We start from the raw sequence: 21,958 nt of genomic DNA on the forward strand, positions 1-21,958 counted from the left end.
GTGTGTTCGCAATAAATGGAATGGTTAGACGAAGAAGTGGTTGAAGCTAGCTAACTACACGATTTTCAGTATATCTCCCCCCCTCACCCCCTTCTCTTTCTTTCTCCGTCTTTCTCTGTCTTTCTCTTTCTTTCTCTCTGTCTTTCTCTTTCTTTCTCTCTGTCTTTCTCTTTCTTTCTCTTTCTTTCTTTCTTTCTCTTTCTTTCTTTCTTAATCTTTCTTTCTTTATGTGGATACCTTTGTCACCCTCAAGTGATGTTAAATTGTGGATACCTTTTATGATGTCTCTCATGCCTTTTTAAGACATGTACTAGTGAGGAGTGCTCATGGAGTTACGTTGACAAATGGTACTAACTATTGCCCCACTGTCTAATCACCCTTAATGCTAGCCACTTCTCTCCTCCCACTATGTTCTTTACTGCCTGCGTAATAACTAAGATCATTAAATTGCAGGTGTGGGTGACCAGGAAGCAAGCAACCCATAACCTTGCCAGACCTGGCTGTAGGTTCTACATTTGTTCCCTCTCCACCACCACTATTGTCTACAAGGGTCAGCTCACATCTGATCAGCTCTGGACTTACTTTGATGATTTAAGAGTGAGTATTCATAGTTTTGATTTTAAATGTTAAATTGCATCAAGGTGTTAATGGAACCTAACAAAGAAGGTGATTTCCAGCTGAAAATGCTTATTTGTGGGTTATTGTTATTGAACAACTCAATTCTTTGGCATTTAGTTTATATTTTAATACACGTGTTTTATATAAAACTTTGGGTTTATTTATTTGAGTTTTATACACTTATTGGGTATATATTTCAGAATCCTGATTTCTCATCTTACCTGGCCTTGGTGCACACAAGGTTCTCAACCAACACGTTCCCTTCCTGGGAGCGAGCTCACCCTCTCAGGTATATCTGGCTGCCTCTTCATTGATCTGTTCATCTGTGTACCTTAACCACCTACCTGCACATCCTAAATTATATCAATTTCCTGGTACTCATAATATTAAAAAAAAAATATTTTATATTGTAAAACATTTATTTATAATGGGGAAAGGTTTCAAATACAGTACTGTACTGTAATTATATTTTGCCCGCAGTGAGGTGAAATGTTGAAAAAAATATAATTCTCGGAATTAATTTTATTAACTGTAATAGATTTCTCAAAGTCTTCCAGGTCCATAAAAGTCCTTGAAATTTTGCACTACATCAATGATTCCTAGAATGGGCATCAATAAATGGGAGGTGATGCACTAGACATGGTGCCAGTTTTTGTTTTATACAGTACTAATTTCCAGAAAAAGAAGCAAAATCTTACAGGATTTTTTTTAAATATGGCAAAGGATTGGTAGAGGTTTTTAGTGTTGAATGACATCCACATAGAATCTTTAGAACTTGAATGTATTACAGGGGCACAAAGTCTTGCACAGGCAACGTGTAAATCACTTGAGGGTGACTGCAGCAGTTAGAGGGTTAATCATTAAAATGTAACATTTTAATTATTTCTTTATATGAATATCTTGCCTAGAATGAAAGTGTATTTGGCCTTTTATTTAATGTATTACATTGAGTTGCAAGTTATTGTCTGTGTACTATGTTAGGCTACATTAAATACTTGTCTTCTTGCGAGCTTTGTTCTTGCCTTGATCATAGTTGCCTTAGGTGTTTACAGAACAGTTTTTTACAAAACCCCAAAGCAGTAAGAGATCATTCTCAACCCAAAGTTATTACTGCATTGTTATGGAAGATTTTGTAAACTGCTGTATTTAATAAATGGACTAAGCCGTTATGATTGAAGAAAGAGTAGTAGGTTTCATAAGTGGACATGCAAGTCCTTGATAAATCTTGTCCCCGTTTCCTGCCAAGTTTCAACAAGCATCCAATTTTGTAGGCACCCTAAAATTGGTCTGATATTCTTGCATAACTTGAATAAGTTGCATAAGTTGAGCAAAACTATATACAAAACCTAACCCAAATGCTAAATTTGGCATAACTGTAATTTATGCTACATTTGTGTTCATGCAAAATCTAACGCTTTAATGAATCGGTTAAATAACCAATACAGTGTGTGTGTGCACTTATGCCTTAAAGACATAAGTGCATTGGGAGTAATAAGTTATTTGTTGCAAATCGTAAAATATATTTGTATTATAAAATTTCAACAAACACTATTTGGCAATTAAATCTAACCATCTATTACCTACCCATTGACTGTTATCTAACAATCTGCTATTGTACTGAGCTAAAGTTGACTTACAATACTGTACTGATGAGTACTGTAATTTGTAAAGCTTAATGCAAATACAGTACTGTATTGTATAAACAAGGTTTGCACTTAAACCTACATAATTTAGAAATTTTGCTGTTACTTGTAGATTTTGTAATATGAGCAAATTTAACTTCGGATAAAGTATACACTTGATGTATATGGATAGGTTATATACCAGATTGTTTAAATAGAGAAACTATAGTGTTTGAGAAATGTAAGTCACCTATATATAATTTGGAATTCAATGTCTTACACAATTCTACTTCCAGATTAATGGCACACAATGGTGAGATTAATACCCTACGAGGAAATGTGAATTTCATGAAGGCACGAGAGGGTGTAATGAAGAGTGCCGAGTTTGGCAGTGAGCTGTCCACACTGTACCCCGTGGTAGAGCCAAACTTGTCAGACTCGGGTGCTGTGGACTGCTGCTTGGAGTTCCTGGTCATGGCAGGAGGTCGCTCTTTGCCAGAGGTGAGTACGGTACAGTACAATATTTAGATCTGGAGAAAAATATGTTCATTCGGTATTTAGGACAGTACTACCAAATTTTGATTTATTGAGTAGAAAGCACCACACGGTCACAAATAGGCCTCTACTTTCCCAAGGGATTACTTCTCTTGAAGGGATCTGCTGCAATCAAACTGCTCTGTGGGGGTGTATGAATAGTATATGCTGATTTGCAGTCCTATACTTCTACCAGAAAATACCTCTTCATGAGTGAGTTTTGTCCTAACCTTACAAATGGAAATATCCATGTCACCAGAGAGCCACTCCATTGTGTTGCTCGATTCTTCCCTTACCTGAAGAGGAGCATACCTGGAAAGGGTCTCAGGAGTTCTTCTACTCCCCGAGCCCGGCCTGAGGCCAGGCTTGACAGGAAGTACAGGCCCCCTTCTCTCATTGATTATCATGTATTTTTAAGCATTGTATTGTCCACTGCACGTGTTTAAGAATGCACATTTTTGCTGAATCTTGGAGGTTGGTGCTACACAGCTGGCCACCTTTATTGCCTTCATAACAAAATTTCCCTGTGGTTCACCATAAAGCATATTGGCATCATGCATTGGCTTCTTGTGTATCAAATAAAATATGCCACACTGTTTGTCAGTCCTCCTTTACTTGAACTTGCCCGAGGGCCACTAACACTAGTGGCATCTGAGGCCAGGAAGCTGGCAGCTTGTCAATGATCTTCCCCATTTGCCCCAATGATCTTTTCCAATTGGTTTGTAATATTTAATAGTTTTGGCATTTACGGCTCCGGAGGGTAGGTTGTTCCATTTATTCATATCGCCCATGGGTTTATAACCCTACATAGAAATGCTACATACGGACATTAAGTATACTGTAGTATGTTTGTGGTACAGTCTGGCATTCATAACATACTCTGTGGAGGAATTTGAGCAAACAACTATTGAAAGATTTTGTATAAGGAGCTTTATATATGAATTGTAAAGTGGTCACTTTTTTTATATGCAGCATATCAAATTCAAAAGTTTAATACTGTAAGTTTACATACCACTTGAATTTTATTTTTTTCCATTGGATTTGGGAGATAATGTGTAATTATCCAAGTGCAGTTACAGGATGAGAGCTACACTCGTGGTGTCCCGTCATCCCAGTACTCTTTGTCAAATAATGCTTTGAAACTACGGTTTCACCTCCACCACATTTTCACTAAACTTGTTCCAACCGTCTACCACTCTTGTTTGCAAAAGTGAATTTTCTTATTTCTTTGGCAGCTTTGTTTAGTTAGCTTAAATTTAGACCCTCTTGTTCTTGAAGTTCCAGGTCTCAAGAATTCGTGTAAATTTTGTCAATTACCATTACTGTTTTGTATGTACAGTAGTGATCATACCATGCCTCTTTCTTTTATCTAATAGTTTTGGTTTATTTTATTTTTCTAACCTCTCCTCATACCTCATGTGCTTCAGTTCTGGGATCCATTTAGTTGCATATCTTTGCAACTTTTCCAGTTTGTTGATATTCTTCTTAAGATATGGGCACCATACAACTGCTGCATATTTCAACTTGGGTCTCACGGAGGTCGTGAACAATTTCTCTAGTATTTCGCCACCCATTTATTTAAAAGAAATTCTAAAATTGAAAAGCATAGCATAATATGCTGTCCAGCTGTCCCCATGGGGTAGTGGTAAGACACTTGCCTGGCATTTTGTGAGGGCTTTATCCTGGGTTTGTATCCTTACCGGGGAGGATTTACTGGGCGTCAATCCTTAACTGTAGCCTCTGTTTACCTAACGGTAAAATGGGTACCTGATTGTTAAATGATTTGGCGGGTCGTATTCTGGGGAACATACATTAGGATTAAAGACTTGCCCAAAATGCTGTGTGTGCTAGTAGCTGTACGTGAATGTAGGAACTCGTGTATAAATAAATAAATAAATAAATAAATAAATAAATAAATAACTATTGGCGTGCTCGGGCGAGTTTCTATCTAGACCCACCCCTAGATCTTTTTTTTATCAGAATTTGTTAAAACTTTTTCACATAATTTGTAGGTTGTATTTGGTCTATTTTTTCCTAATCCACATTCCATAACATGGCATTTATTCACATTAAAATTATTTTACCAAGTGGGGGCTCCATACACTTATTTTGTCTTAGTCTTTTTCAAGGGCATGACAGTTATCTAAGTTTATCTTCCCCTAGTAGCTAGGCATCATTTATATAGACAATGAAATTACTGGTACTAAAACTGAACCTTCTGCAGCTCCACTAATATCATTTCTCTAGTCTGATATATTGGATCTGATTACCACCCTCATTTGTTTGTGTGAAAATTTTCATCCATGTCAGAAGCCTCTGTCACTGTTCCAGTTTTCTGGAACAACTGCTTGTGGGGCTTTGTCAAAAGCCCCCACATAATAAATTCCCCACATTTTTAGGTCCAGATAAATGCAATTTACTCAACCATATCTTTCCTATAAAAATTTTGTGGCCCCTGTACCTTGTGTAGCTCCTGAGGATCAATGGCCCTACGTCCCGGTCTCAGACCAGGCCTCCCGGTTGCTCGTCTGGTTAACCAGGCTGTTGGACACAGCTGCCCGCAGCTTGATATATGAATCAGTTTGAACAAATCCACAAGGGCTGTGACAAGGGTTCGAACCTATGTCCGAGAGCATCCCAGACGCTGCCTTAATTGACTGAGCTACAACATGGGAAAAGAATTGCAACCAGAAGTTCTACTGAACTTAGGTGGATCCTGCAGCCTCTCCAAGACACAAACCAGGATTTTACACAATTCCCCCATGCAGTTGAGCTCTGTCAATAGGCTGTTCTACCTCTTCACCCTTACTTCATTACACACAGAAATCACAATAGCGTGATGCATCAAATGAACAAATCCACAAGGGCCGTGACGAGGGTTCGAACCTATGTCCATAAGCATCCCAGATGCTGCCTTAATCGACTGAGCTACGACATGGAAAAGAATGGCTGTCGTAGCTCAGTCGATTAAGGTAGCATCTGGGATGCTCTCTGATGTAGGTCCAAACCCTCGTCACAGCCCTTGTGGATTTGTTCATTTGATGCATCACACTATTGTGATTTCTGTGTGTAACCACAGCTTGGTTGATAGGTATTCCTTGGAGGTTGTTTGCCGAGTTTTCTCTTGAACATAGAGAAGTCGGCCAGTTATTCTCCTTATGTGTAGTGGGAAAGTGTTGAAAAAGTTTTTGGCCATTGATGTTGAGTTCTCTCCTTCAGCGTACCTATTGCACCTCTGTTTTTTAAACATGGTATTTTGCACATCCTGTCATGCCTACTGGTTTCATGTGATGCATTCTCCATGTTCAGATTTGGGCCTGAACCCAGTAAAGGATCTTGACATGCTCTCAAGGTCAGCAATTTATCTGACTCTGAATGGGGCTGTTAGTGTGCAAAAATATTCCATTCTAGCGAACACTAGTGTCTTGAAAAGTACTATAATTTGTATGGCATCCCTTGTTTGGAAGGTCCTTGTTATCCAACCTGTCATTTTTCTTGCAGTCGTGACAGCTACTTTATTGTGTTCTATAAAAGTAAGAGATCTAAGGGTGGTTCTAAGTGGGAAAACTATCACCCGAGGACCACATGAAGAACATCGTGCGAGGTGCCTACTCTGCAAACACATAATGTAACGGTCCCTATGAGTCCCTTGTTACAACTTGTAATAAAGATGTTACATTTTGTTATAAATTTTTTATGACATACAGTATTAGAACATTGTTACAACTTGATATATTGATTGTTACAATTGTTAGGTGTTAAAATTTGTTCGAACGTTGTAGCAATGTCTTAGTTTTGTCGTGTATTTGGCGGGTATGCTACACTTTCAAACATCAGACTTGCTTTTAAATACATACTGTACATGAATGGCAAAATAACAAAGAAATTGTTCACGACTTTTGTTAGACCAAAACTGGAATATGCAGCAGTTGTATGGTGCCCACATCTTAAGAAGCGCATCAACAAATTGGAAAAGGTGCAAAGACATGCAACTAAACGGCTCCCAGAACTGAAGAAGAGCTACGAGGAGAGGTTAAAGGCATTAAATATGCCAAAAATAGAAGATAGAAGAAAAAGAGGGGATATAACTACGTACAAAATAGTACCAGGAATCTATAAAATTGATAAGGAAGAATTCTTGAGACCCGGAACTTCGAGAACAAAAGGTCATGGATTTAAATTAACTAAACAAAGCTGCCGAAGAAATATAGGAAAGCACACTTTCACAGTGTGGTAGACAGTTGGAACAAGTTAGGTGAGAAGGTGATGGAGGCCAAAATTGTGAGTACAGTAATTTCAAAGCGTTATGATAGTGCTGGGTAGACGGAACACCATGAGCATAGCTCTTGTCCTGTAATTACACTTAGGTAATTATCTTTCCAAATTTTTGTCCTGTCTCTAAATTGAGTAGCTCGTTGGGAATACTATCTCATCAAAAATATAATCTTCGAGTTTCGTCTCTGTTAATGCAACAATGTTTGGTGTCTTCAGCTGTATTACAGTACATCATTTACCTCCTGTATTTTTTAGCTCGCTCCATCAATGTTAGTACAGTACCGTATACAGTATGAAATTTTCGGGAACTTATTCCCTCTCCCAATGTTCTTGATTTCTCTTTTTCTAGTGATTTTTGTTGGTTTGCCTTTTTGTACCACTTCACAGGCTTGCCCTTCTCCTTTTGCCTTGTAGAAAAAAAAGAATTGATTTCATCTTTGTTCCTGCTCTCATTCAGACTTTTTGCTTCAGGAAAGTTCAGTTTCAGCTTCTCTGTCTTCCTTTGAAGGATTTTGCCTTAATGACCATAATTTCCCCTCCTCATCACTTTGTAATTTCCTAACATTCCTGAGTGCTTCTTCCATCTGTTTAGCTCCATTTAGAGTGATCCTCAAGGGTCGATCTTTCCCTTTTTCATACCTGCCAATTCTCCAGTTATGTAATTACCCAAGTGATTATGTATGCGTGTGTGTGCGCGCATCGTGTGTGTGCACATACTGTACTGGTATACTACTGTTGGGGGACAGGAAACCTGCTGGGCTCTTGTAGCTCCTACTAACCAAGGGGAAGGCTGTCCTCACAACCACCCACCCACCCACCTACTGGCCAGACCCATTTGTACTAAGCCCAACTGACCATGTGACTTATTGCATCATTCTATTGGGTCAAGCCAAATTACATTACTTGGACTACATTAATATGTGATTTATTTGCATTGTATATCGGGCCTAAGTAATCAAGGGTACTACTGTACATTACCCTCGAACCTTTGCCTAAAGAGACATGACCTGGTATTAATCCCAGGATATGTATTTTTATTAATTTTTGGATGGTTTATTATTTATTTGTATATTTTTATTTTAAATTATTAATTTTTTAAACTTTAATTAACTATTTGAATATTTTAATATTTTGTGAATAGCCAGGGTACATCCAACCTTTGGGCTGTTGTTGCCTCTAAATCCACAAGATACTTTCCCTTCTGATTTTGCATCCTGAGCCTGATATATCCAAAAATACAATATCCAAAATATTGTATTGCAAGCAATACAATATTTTGTTTCAGTGTGAGACAAGAGCTACATTGATTGTAAAGTAATTTTGTTAGTGAAGAGGTAGTTTAAACTGCACAAATATTGAAGATTTGCCTAAATACAGTATTTTGTTTTGGAGTAATGTCAAATAGCAGAAAGAACAAGAGTTTTCAGTAGTGCACGTATAAAACAATATAATAACTATACATGTGTTGCACTATGCCTTGTATATGCTCTTCATAATTTTTTCAGGCAATCATGACCATGGTCCCAGAAGCATGGCAGAATGATAAATTGATGAACCCAGAAAAACGGGACTTTTATCGTTGGGCTGCTTGTGCAATGGAGCCTTGGGATGGACCTGCGTTGATGACATTCACCGATGGCCGCTACATTGGAGCTATTCTTGACAGGTGTGTGTTACTGCTAATGACCTTTTTTGGATAGCTCCTCTGCCTCTACCCCATTAGCTGACATGCATGGGTAGTGAAGCTGTGTGAAATATACATTTCGATGCAGTAATTAGCTGGTCGACGCAAGATGTGTGGTACTGTACGTGATACAGGATATTATTAAGCAGTGTATGTATGCAGATAGAATCTAAATTATAAGTACAGTATTCCCATATAGTTTGTATGTTTTAGATTGTTTTGCAACCCCAATTAATATCAGGACCACTAAATATACATTACTATCTTAGCAACAATGGCAAATAAATGTACAAAATGATCTATGCAAAACACATTAATGTTATTGTTTGCAATTAGTGGCATATGGCATTGTTGCCAAGAGAATAAATGATAAAGTTGTTAGATGTGGTTGATAACTGCTCTTCAGTCTTAAAACAGTGTCCTAATTGCTTAACCTAGTTCCTTTATTCATTTTTTTAGTTCTATTCAGATCATTTCAATATTTAAAACATTGGAGCCTCTTCAAAGCTTCATATTAGATCAAATGTTTTAAACAAATATTAGAATCTATACTGTAAGAGAATGTCTGTGTCTAAAGTTGGAGGCCAAATGCTTGGGACTAGAATTGGCTAACTTTGCAAGGAAAATGGTGTGGGGGTATGGGACAGACATAGGCTAGTTGGGGTAGGCCTCGATTATATGCTTCAGGAAACATTAGCAGTTATAGAGATCCTCATGTGATTTTCATGGAGCTGTGTGAAATGTTTGGTTTGATTTCCCCTTGAGTCTTGAGTGATCATAATGTATTTTCTGAGACCCACACAGTCGTTTCAGTGTTTCTTAATAATAAATTTTGAGAAAATGGGGGGGGGGTGAGACAGAGAAAGCAGTGGGGGAAGGGAGGTAGTGGGGATGATGAGGGGGGGAGACTAAAGGGGGTTCATAATAATACATTTTCCGAGAGGAGTGGGAAATGCGGGGGAGGGGGGAGGCAGAAGGGGGACGAGGGGATGAGGAAATCGGGGGGAGATGGGGGGGGGGGGGGGAAAGGGTAAGAGACCTGGGTGCAGCCAGTTACCCCATCTATACTGTATATGGAAAATGGTTTCCTGTTTCAGGGGAGGATAGGGAGATGGGGGTAGGGAGAAGGGGAAAATATGGAAGATAAGCAGAGAGGGAGGAAGGGGGAGGAAAGATGGGAGAAGATAGGGGATGTGAGGAGAGGGGAAGAGAGGTGGGATTTGGGGTAGGGGAGGGAGAGTATCCTGGGCACTGGTGGGTACTCCTTGTAGGGGTCCGTCTAATTACCCATCTTGAGGTTATCTTGAGATGATTTTGGGGCTTTTTTTTAGTGTCCCCGCGGCCCGGTCCTCGACCAGGCCTCCACCCCCAGAAAGCATCCCTTGACAGCTGACTAACACCCAGGTACCTATTTTACTGCTAGGTAACAGGGGCATAGGGTGAAAGAAACTCTGCCCATTGTTTCTCGCCGGCGCCTGGGATCGAACCCAGGACCACAGGATCACAAGTCCAGTGTGCTGTCCGCTCGGCCGACCGGATCCCATAGCTACACAAATTTACTCAAAGCTACCCAAAGCTTCCTAGCATTACGTAAGTAATGAAGAAATATGATATACTGTATTTACTCACTATATTAGTGTAGAATGTAGAACATGAAAAAAAAATTTTTACTCTGAAAAAGTATAATTTTATAACAAAATTAGACAACAATAAGAAGCTGGTGATGCCAAAGCAAGTCGATGGTCCAAGCGACAATGTTTGCTGGCATGCGAGCCTGCAAAACAAAATAGGTTTCAGAATGTTATATACATCAATGATCTGCCTAATATGTGTAAGAAATAGGAGAGGTCCCAAGATGCTGCCCTGTGGCACTCCAACGGTTATTGGTAGAGTGGGAGAGGTTATATTATTGATGACTACACATTGGTGTCTATCATTAAGATAGGATTGGATATAGTCCAGTGCATGGCCTCTGATTCCATAATGATGGAGTTTACGCAAGAGGTAATTGTGATTAACAGTATCAAAGGCCTTTCTCAGGTCAATGAAGAGTCCAATCAGAAACTCATTTTTGTCAAGGGCTGAGTAAATTATATCAAGGAGACTAATAATGGCATCGTTGGTACTCTTTTTGGGAGCGGAAGCCAAACTGACAGGGGCTAAGAATGTCGAATTTTACGAGATAGGAGTAGAGCTGTTTGTAGATAATTTTTTCAAATATTTTTGATAGTATGGGTAGGTTTAATATTGGGTCTATAATTGTTTGTCTGCCGGATTACCTCCTTTATGAACTGGCATTACTCTTGCTTTTTTAAGGATATCAAGGAAGGTATGACACTCGAGGGATTTGTTGAACAGCAGAGCTATAAGTGGCGCAAGGGCATGGGAGGTGCTCTTGTATACAATGGATGGGATTTCACTGATGTTCCCAGCTTTGGTTTTTAGTGAGTGTATTTAGTGAGTGTTTTTGGCTACAGCCAACCATTTAAAACTAGTCCTGAGGTCTGGCTCTCCAGGGTCAATAAGGACTTGGCACTTATCTACCGCCAATCACCTGAGGTCTGGCTCTCCAGGGTCAATAAGAACTTGGCACTTATCTACCGCCAATCACCTTCCATGATCTGCCTGAAGGTACATGAAATTCTCGAAGATTGAGTCGGCTCTTTCCAGCTATTTGAAGAGGACAAGGTGCCTCTGTAGTAGACCACCCGAGCCTGGGGCACGTCCGAGCAATGTTTACAGAAACTGATAAATTATGTTCAAACCTGTCTCCTTCAAGATCAAAGGTAGGGACATTTGACTCGCCTGGTATGGGGGAGGAACCAGTGAGAGGGGAATAAAGGGAATTGAGAGGTGGATGGAGAGGGAATGGAGTGGGGAAGCATAGGCACCAAGAGGACAAAGCAAGCAAGACGACTCTCAGGTCAACCCTTGACAAATGGGCAAAAGGGGGGGGGAAGGAGGGAATCAACCGTTACATTGAGGTTATCTTGAGATTGTAGTTTCTTGCTATTTTCTTCTAAATTAATCTTCATAGATTTTTCATCAGCAGCAAACATTGAGAAGAATGGGTCTTAACCCTCTTGAAGATCATTAACATATTAGAGGAGAGGTCCAAGTATTGACCCCCAGTGAGGCACCACTGGGCAAATCTATTACATGTGGCCACTCCCTTAAAGATGAAGAGTTCCGAAGTAAGTCAAGGCATCAGAGGTTAATACTGTGTAAGGGTTAAGTCTTAACAAGTCTTGGCAATTAAGCTAACATTAATAGTTTAGCTGGGACACTGATATCACAAGAATGTGAAACATCTAAGAAAATATTAAAGCCTTATTGTGGGATTGAACCCTCATCCTGCAGGTAGAGATACTTGTAACAATAGTCTGGTTAGTAGTGTGTGCACCTCAGAAGTTCAGGATTGTGGGTTCAGTCCTATCATATGGTATCAATATTTTCTTGTACTTTACCTTGACTTAAAATATAACTTTTTATGGAAGTATCAAATTTCCGGATTTAGTTTGGACACTTATGAAAAACACGAAACCATGTAGACTGTGGATTTTGATCACATACTAGTAATTTCATCTTAGTTTTGATATTGGTAGAAGGGGTAGTAACCTATTTTCATTGGATAATCTTTAGGAAGACAGAAGAGCTACTGTGTAATTCATCACCATTTATATGAATGTCTGCATAGATCATTTTATGTAAAGTATATGATGTACACAAAACAAATAGAAATTACCTTGAAGTAATATTCCCATGTATTGTAAAAATCGTGCACAAATAAATTTATACGCTAATAAAAATGTGATTTTTGGTTAAACGGTCTGCAATTTTTTTTTTTCCCAGCCATTATTCTGGCAAGATCCTGTTCAGTCAACATTAAATTTTTATTATTGTTATAAATTAATAATAGTATCTGAACATCATTTAGATTACTGTAATTCAGGCCATCCTCCTCAAATAATAGTACTGTACTTGAAGCAACTATTTAGTTAAGTGCACAAAAAATGGACTGTTGGAACCCAAAACGTTCATATTTTATATTAATTAGATAGTCCAAGTGGCATTCCAAAAAATTGTCAATTTAACCCAAGAACCAAACCTAACCTGTCCAAGCAATCCTAGGTTTAATATATGCTATATCAAGCCTAATATAATACACTACATATATGTGCTGTACTAGGCCAAGGAATGTTTAAGATTGGGTTTTTATTTATTTTTTTCGTGCCTTCTAAAAAATATTCTGGTACAAAACGTGAAGTGTTGGCTGCAACAGTCCAGTTTTGTACTTTCTACTAAGTACTGTAGTTGCTATAAGTGCTATCATTTTAGGAGGATGGGTTGGAGTAATTATATTAGATTAAAATTTAAATGTAAAACAAAATAATTAGATTAAACAGGGGTCTTGTTTAGAAAAATGGTTCTTCGATATTTGCTGCTTTGAATGTCATTTGTTAATTATCTAAAATATTTGTTTTCTTCTAGCATATTTCTATGTTTAGAAAGTACTAAATTTTGTTATTTAATGTCAGATCTGTTATGCTAGTATGTATATTGGTACTAATTTTTCATAATGTCTGAAATTCTGAAGGGTTCTATACAAAAAAGATTAATGGATAAAATGGTATCTGAAATATTTATGCCTGCAATCAGGGCCGTCTTAACAGCATTATGGGCCTTGGGCAAACCTGTGTGTTGGGGCTCCTACAACAACCACTCACAGGGATAAAAAGTAAATGGTCGACATTTTGAAACACATTTATTTTATTGGAACTTCAAGAAGAAATGTTTAATGTTAAAACATTAAAAGCATTACACAGAAATCACAATAGCGTGATGCATCAAATGAACAAATCCACAAGGTGCGTGACGAGGGTTCAAACTCTACATCTGAGAGGATCCCAGACACTGCCTTAATCGACTGAGCTACACCATGGTTACAAGAATTGCAACTGGGAAATCATCCTGATTTACCAATGGTGGGATTTGTTCATTTGATGCATCACACTATTGTGTTTTCTGTGTGTAATGAAGTAAGGGCGAAGAGGTAGAACAGCCTATTGACATAGCTCGGGTGCATGGGGGAATTGTGTAAAACCCTGGTTTGTATCTCGGAGAGACTGCAGGAACCGATGGTAAATCAGGATGATTTTCCGGTTGCAATTCTCATAACCATGTTGTAGCTCAGTCGATTAAGGCAGTGTCTGGGATCCTCTCGGACGTAGGTTCGAACCCTCGTCACGGTCCTTATGGATTTGTTCATTAAAAACATGCTGTAGAGCAGGAACTAATCAACATGATAAACATTTGAGCAATACACAAGGCTTAAAAAATCACTAATACTCGGTAAGCTACACAGATTAGATAGCACAGTATGAAATTACTTCGAACTTATCATTATAACGAGCATTTGCAGCACTTTTTTCAGAGAATTGCTTTATTATTGGCTTGAAGTTAATGGTCATTTATTGGTTAATTTATTTTATTAGTTATTGGTTAATGGTTAACAGGGTGTCATTTTCCATGCACATGAGTGAAAGCCAGTTCAAACGATGTTGGCCCCATTATGCTTTGAGGCAGGTTTTTTATAAGTTTGAATCTTGAAAAAGAATGTTCTCCAGTACAGTTGGTCACCATCATACACATGAACACTCGGAGTGCAATTTCAACATTTGGGAATACAGATTTCAAATTATCCGAAGTTATTTTTCTGTACAGTGCAGGGACTCTCTCGCAATTTTCATAAAGAGCCATGTAGTGCTAGAGATGCACACATTCATATAAAAGGTCATAATAATTCATGTCTTTGTGATACATATTAGCCACATGTTCACACTTTCTCTTTAGTGCATCAGAAGCAATGGTTTTTAATTCACTGAAGACAGGAAACAGATTTCCAATCTGGTAATAAACCTCTGCATGTTGTGTCAGTTCAAAGATTAGTGTCTAGAATAGGGAGGAAAGTTTCCACCTTGAATTTTTGTGATTTAATGAGAGGTACAGTACCTCTTCTGCTGATTCATCATATCTACCAAGACACAACACTTAGTTTTCGTTCCCATTTTTTCCCATCACTATAATATGCATCTGGACACATTCTCCTGCCTTTAAATTCATATTCACCAAATTTGTCGCTAGTTTCCTGAAGATAGGTTTTCATAGACTCAAGATGATTTGTGGCAACAAAGATGTTCACATCCTTTGATTGTAGGACCTTGTTTTTGTTCATTCTTTCTAGCATGTCATTCCGAAGATTTTTGAGAGATTATTTCCAGGTTTTCCATTTTTGTTGCTCAATCCTTCTGCCTCTCAACTTGTATTCACTTGCTGTTCATTGTCAGCTGATAGAGAATTAAGTACTGTACACGTTTTATTTTCTCAAAACCCTCATACAGAGCATGAACAGCATCAAAATGTGCTGACCATAGTGTCCCCCCCATACAGAGCATGAACAGCATCAAAATGTGCTGACCATAGTGTCCCCCCCATACAGAGCATGAACAGCATCAAAATGTGCTGACCATAGTGTCCCCCCCATACAGAGCATGAACAGCATCAAAATGTGCTGACCATAGTGTCCCCCCCATACAGAGCATGAACAGCATCAAAATGTGCTGACCATAGTGTCCCCCCCATACAGAGCATGAACAGCATCAAAATGTGCTGACCATAGTGGGTCACAGATGCTTGCCCACAAAATCTTTTCCTAAAGATGTCAATACAGTCCAGTGGTGAGTAGAACTAGCAAAAAATTATTACAGTTGCTGAAAAAAGTCAAAGAATTTGACAGTCTGTAGACACTGCTGCACTGATTTGACACTGCTGCTTTTACTCCCACCAAATTCAGGTTGTGTCCAGCACAGGGGACATAGATGGCAAACTCATTGAGTTGATGAATCTGTGCTTGCAATCCAGTACATTGTCCAGACATATTTGAGGCATTATCGTATGACTGACCATTTCAGTTTGATAGTGGAATTTTGTTTGCATTAAGAAAGTCCATGATGGTGTTTGTTATATCCTTTGCTCCATGGAAAAAAGATGGGGATGAACATAAAGAAATGTTCTACAGACTCGCAGCCTTCAATGTATCGGACAGTAAATGTCAATTGATCTGTGTACAAGATGTCTGGAGTGGAATCTACAATTATTGAATAATACTTTGACACTTTTACTTAAAGAATGTCATATTAATTCAATAAATTCCTCACAAATATTTGCAGATAAATGACTGATTCCCTTTTCAAGGATTTCCATACATTTTGTGATTTTCTTGGAAGAATGTGTCAAATTCACTCTGCAGCTCTAGTATACCTAAATGGTTGCCATTTTTTGCTAACCCAATGATCAGATTTTCTCCTTGAAATTGCAAACCTCTAGAGGCAAGAAAGCGAATTACAGAAACAACACGTCAACACTTTATGCCAATATTCCTGCTCTGAGCGATGCTGCTCAAGTAATAAAGAATCTGCACTTCCAGTTTCTTTATGCCTTATCAAATATGCTGTCATGCACTTTAGATGTTCTTCAGTGTCATGATCTACAATAACATTGCTGTGCTTCCAGTCATTGAACCCCAATGTAGCAAAGAGAGATTCTTTCTTGGACAATATGGGACATACAAAGCAGTACAAGCCACCTTGGGATGGTGAATAGAGTAGCCATTCATATTTTACATACTAGCCATTCCACAGTTCATGTTTGAACACATTGTTTGATGTACTGTATACCTTGCCTTTATATTCTCTACTCCAGCTGTTTTATACACTCTGCATGAGTTTGAAAGGTTGCTGTCATGATTGACATGACGAGGGCCCACTACGAATACAGTAATCTATTGTGTTGGTATCATTAATGTTCCATAGCCCCGGATCTCTTTCTTGGATTGAACTCTTTTATTGTTACAGATTTGGGTATTTCCTCTTGTAAAATATCACCAGCAGCAACAAGCAATGATGTTATGTCTGCTGAAACTGGATGATTGGTAGCGGGAATGGATGTAGATAACATCCACACTTCCGTGGAAATAAATATTCCAATCACCTACATGAATGTTTGACATCTAATGTCTACGGTTCAAGTCTCTAGGAGACTCTAACAGTAGGCCCCCACGTGTGTGAAGCCACATGGGGTCTTCAATACCTTAGTCGATAGAGCTTCGACCTCGCATGCATGGGGTCTGCGGTTTGAGTCTCCTAGAGCCCAGGTGAATGGAATGGATGTGAATGCTATATCTGAAGGAATGGTATGAGTGGCTGTCATTGCACCCATGTTGAGTCATGATGTTAATTTTGGAAGTTTTCCTATTTTCTCCTTCTCTGCAGCTCTCTTCTGTGCTCCACTCAAAACATCACGTTTCATTTCTGCTGAAAGGATTATTCACCTGGAAATATATACATCTTAAATATTTAGTATTTAGTCCCACACCAGGATGTAGGGTTACATTATATAAGTGTGCTTGCAACAAGACCTAAATATTTAAACATCCTGCTTCCATAATGAACTTGTGCTATGCTTGTGGGGTCCCTGTGCTTGTGGGGCCCCTATGCTCTTGGGGCCCCTGTGCTTGTGGAGCCCCTATGCTCGTGGGGACCCCGGGCAAGTGCCCATCGGGCCCATGTGGTAAGACGGCTCTGTCTGCAATAATCTATCTTTTTAAATTTCACTTTTCTTTTATTACAACCCATATCTTAAGAAAAGGTGATGCAGCATGCTGGAAAATATTGAATGACTGAGGGGGGTGGAATCTGAAGATGTGACCCTTCAAAGTTCTCAGGATTTCTACTCCACAAGTGTGTCAGATACAGAAAGAAACATAGGTGTCTTAAAGCACAAAATGCCTCGCTCTTTGGATGGTTCTTAATCTGAACTCGTATACTAGATGATGCTGAAAGCAGAAAACTAACAGCCTCATTTCGGACTCTCCCTTCAACAGGAATGGTCTGCGTCCTTCTCGCTATTACGTCACCAAAGATCGAGTGCTGGTGATGGCTTCAGAAGTGGGCGTATATGACACAGAGCCCGAGAATATTCTGCAGAAGGTAACCAGAGCCAGCATCTGCCAGCCAGCTGTTGGGTAGTGAGCTGACTGTCCAGCTGGGCAGAATTGGCGAGATGATGATGGCATCTGCCAAACAAATCTTCATTAATCATCAAATCATGATTCATATCATCATTTCAGGACAACGTGACTGAAAGCATGACCATCTTTCCGTCACAAATATAGCGTTTCATTTTCATGATCATCCCCCAGGGATCAGGAACGGGTAGTAGAGAGTCTGGAGGTCGTGGTGTCGGCTGTTGTGCTGTGTCTGTAATGGGCTAGATTTTTTCAAGAATCATACGGTTTATTTGTTTAACATTTCCACATCAAGTTCTTAGTAAAGCTTTATTGGCTACTGACTTTGACTGATATGATTCTTTACAAGGTCTCCCATTGCCAACTTCTCAGGTAAGTTTTATCAGGTAAGAAGGCCAAGAGGATCCGCACACATTTTTTTACATCACCGTGATTTTCATTGCTAGATTAGATTACCCGGCAGACACTTGACGTTGAAGTGACGTTGAACCGATATCAATAACGTTGATCCAACAGTGGATAAACATTATTGATGTTGATCCAACACCACTTCAACATTGAGACCTGCTGAGAAGTTACCAAATTATCAATATGTGTATAATAGTGTTATTAATATGTTCATGTGCACCATCATTTTGTCAATGCAATATTTACAAATATTCTACATATATTTGGTTTTCACATTTTCAGGTGCAGGCAAAGTCGGAGAAGAGTTGACCTTTCCTCCAGTTGTGCTATCTTGATTTCCTTTTGTTTACCTTATGCTTGGCTAAGCCAGGCACAGAATCCAGTATTATTGCAAATACTTCTTTTTGGATTATTTCCATTTTTTTCTTGAATTTTACTGTAGAATATAATAGCAAAATAATGCCAAAAACACACTGGGTGGGGAGGAAACGTGTAAGAAACCATGTTTGCTCGTCCACACGTGTGGCTTAGTCTACTACTACAGTACTGTAGTGTGATGCAGAAGTGTGCCTGTCTCAGCCTTGGCTCCCATTGCATATTGGTTTACTCACACACACTATATCTTCTGTGTTGGTTTCCAGGGTCGGCTTAAGCCTGGTCGCATGTTGCTGGTAGACACACTTGAGAAGGTTGTAACAAAGGATGAGGAGCTCAAGCTACACATTGCAAGGTCGAGGCCTCATTCACAGTGGATTCAAGAGCAGGTAAATATGTTTGATAATCTACTTTAACACAGTACTAAAGTGTTAAAATGCATTATTTCTTGTATATTTATAGTTTTAGACCTGAAACATTTTTTGACTTGTGGATATATCTAGAAACAATTTTAATGAATAATTCTTATTATTATCTTTCAGAAAATAATGGATTTAACTTTAGCTTAGCATAAAAAAGTTGTATAATGTATATCTATTTTTTCTTCTCATTCATGCATTACTGGGATTAGATGGTAAGAATTGACCCGAGACGGTTGGATTCAAATGTGTGTAATTTGTTTTTTTTGCATTGGCAAAAATTGCCTATTCAAAGTGTCATACTTGGTGAATGGTATGAAATTATATAAATTTGATTTGTTCTTATTGGTTGTCAGATAGCATCTCTGACAACTGATATATTAGATTGTGGATTGTTATCTAGAAAACAATATAAAGTGAATTAGAATGTCACTGCTGTCAGTGAGATTTGGATTGTAAGTCAGTGCATTGCCAGCTTCTTGGGGCAGCCACTCTGCCACCCTATAACCTAAAAATTGAGAGTTGTGAATGAGTAGGTTAAGAGGATGAATAAAATTTGTTTTTGTAACGGTCTATTTAATTTTATTTTCTTTCTAACAATTTCTAACTCATTTTTTTCTGGGGAGAACCCCTTGATGGCTCCCTGTAGCTATCTGGCTGAAATTGCTTCATATTACAAAGTTATATCAGTCACAGGAGTTCTGTTTGGCCTGCCAGAGACCACAGCCAACCATCCTTGGGGTCCAGAGAGAAAATGGCATTGACATTTCGTCAGGAAAACTTTCAGAAAGTCGGTGAAACATAAGACAACTGCTAGGTTCACAAGAACCAAAACCTTGAAACTGCCAAACAACTCCCCAAACTATTCAAACAAAACAAAACAACTCGTTCAAAACTAGCTTGAAGCCATTAAAACTAATCACTGCCATCAAGCAGCCTAGAGCTCAGTCCTCTGCCAACTTGTCATTCAGTTCTGTTCATGTGTTGCCTAGTGCTTCTAAACTTAGTGCTGCTCATCCTAGGACTTACCCTTTGGGGACCATTTGCTTGTTTATCATTCCAATATAGCTTCACATGTGTGTTTTCTGTCCAGTGTTGTTTGGACTTGGTAATTTGTGTTCTAAACTACAATGTTTCAAGTGGTTACTTCCCTTGGTGTTTGTTTACTGCTACCCATGCACTGATAGTGACTTTGATGTGTTCATAAGATCACACTTTCAGGGCCCTGCCACCAGGGTGACGTTCCTTACCTTGAGTATTTTAAGTGTTGTTTTGGCTTCTCTGTTTAGACCTGTGGTTGGTAGCATGCAAGTCACTTGTGTTGGGGGCACTTGGTGCTCACATGCTCTATTCTTATTGCACACTGCAGTCGCCTTTTGCAGCCCTGGGGCCAGATTCACGAAGCAGTTACACAAGTACTTACGAACCTGTCTATTTTTTCTCAATCTTTGGCGACTTTGTTTACAATTATTAAGCAAATAATGAGCTCCGAAGCATCAGGAGGCTGTTTATAACAACAACAACAGTTGATTGGGAAGTTTTCATGCTCATAAACTGTTTAATAAATGTAACCTAAATCGTCAAAGATTGAGTAAAGATGTACACGTTTGTAAGTACTTGTGTAACTGCTTCGTGAATCTGGCCCCTGGTTCACTGGGCTGTTTTTTGTTTCTTTTCTATTAGCAAGCATCCCCAGTGCCTGAGAGCATCTATCTGGGATATAACTAGCAGTCCCTGGTATTTTCCCGAGGGTCTCTGAAGAGGCCAGTTATGTATAAAGAATGGCCTGTCAAGCTTGCTCTCACACAGTGTGTTTGCTACATGGCAACAATCATTTTTTATACTTCTGCCATGTTGCCCGTTGGGCAACATGACCCTGAATAAGCACCTCCAAAAGATACCTGATCAACCAGGCTGTGATACGTACATCAGGCTGCGAGCAGCCACGTCCAACAGCCTGGTTGACCAGTCCAGCAACCAGGAGGCCTGGTCGACGACCGGGCCGAGGGGACGCTAAGCCCTGGAAGCACCTCAAGGTAACCAAGGAATCTTATGGGATTTGATCCCTATGGGTTGTGGCCCTTTCTGATCCTGCTTCTGAAGTGAAAGTATATCAAGGAGCTGCCACTTTATGGGCTCAATTTGACCGGGTTCAACATTCACAACTATTTGCTTGGATGGATACCCTGGAATTGCTACGTATCTTTGTTTAGGGACCCGAGTTGGAGGTGATGGTGATCCACCTTGGCTGTTGCCATCATGCCTTCTCTTCAATCCCTTGCAGGTGTGGTGCACCTTTCTTTTGTCCTTCCTTCTTCCCTGCTTGCAGCTCCAAAGCATCTGAGGGTTTCAGAGTTGGGGCAGGGTTTAGCTCGCGGTTTAACTCTGTAAGTTCCGTGGGTTGCCCCTTCTCCAGTGTGGAGGCAATCGAGCCCTTTAGTTCCACCAAGTCTAGTTTCCTCTATAAAACTGCATTCTTCCTCCGTGCTTCCTCCTTGGGAGGACACCTGTCATGAACACTGAGCCTAGATTCATTCTGGACACAACATTTTCCCAACCATATCTCATTTGCCTCATGAATAGTTATTTCCCCACAATCTATTTTCTACACCCCAGACCCTTGAGGCATACCAATAGGTTTGTACTGGAACTTTCATGTGAGAACATACAGAAGGTGATTAAAGGCTGTCAGGTTTTCTAATTTAATGATATAAAATACTTGCACAATAATTAACAATATAACATATCCAATTTTGTTAAATTTGCTACCCTTACCAATAAACACACTGGACCTACTGGATCACCATCTAGAACTCATAACCTCAGCCTAAGTCCCAAACTCCAAATCATCACTACAACACTCCATACCCGGTTACTCTCACACTGCAGATTCAACTCTGGTCAACAAGATCACATCAGGTTCCCACATTTTGTTGGT

The 21,958-nt window shown here is 39.3% G+C and overlaps 1 protein-coding gene across 2 annotated transcripts in view; it reads left to right on the top strand.

Annotated features, from left to right (window-relative positions):
• Positions 1-21,958, top strand: part of LOC123755771 (uncharacterized) — a gene marked incomplete at its 3' end in the record, with an annotated part of 249,077 nt that overhangs the window by 144,849 nt on the left and 82,270 nt on the right. The window contains 6 exon segments of one of the 2 annotated variants that reach the window (XM_069300074.1): positions 454-597; positions 819-907; positions 2,537-2,741; positions 8,555-8,715; positions 17,675-17,780; positions 18,868-18,990. In XM_069300074.1, the coding sequence (XP_069156175.1) occupies positions 454-597; positions 819-907; positions 2,537-2,741; positions 8,555-8,715; positions 17,675-17,780; positions 18,868-18,990 (828 nt within the window). 2 annotated transcript variants of the gene reach the window in all.

This window comes from Procambarus clarkii, chromosome 43 (genome assembly GCF_040958095.1).
Source record: "Procambarus clarkii isolate CNS0578487 chromosome 43, FALCON_Pclarkii_2.0, whole genome shotgun sequence".
Taxonomy (NCBI): domain Eukaryota; kingdom Metazoa; phylum Arthropoda; class Malacostraca; order Decapoda; family Cambaridae; genus Procambarus; species Procambarus clarkii.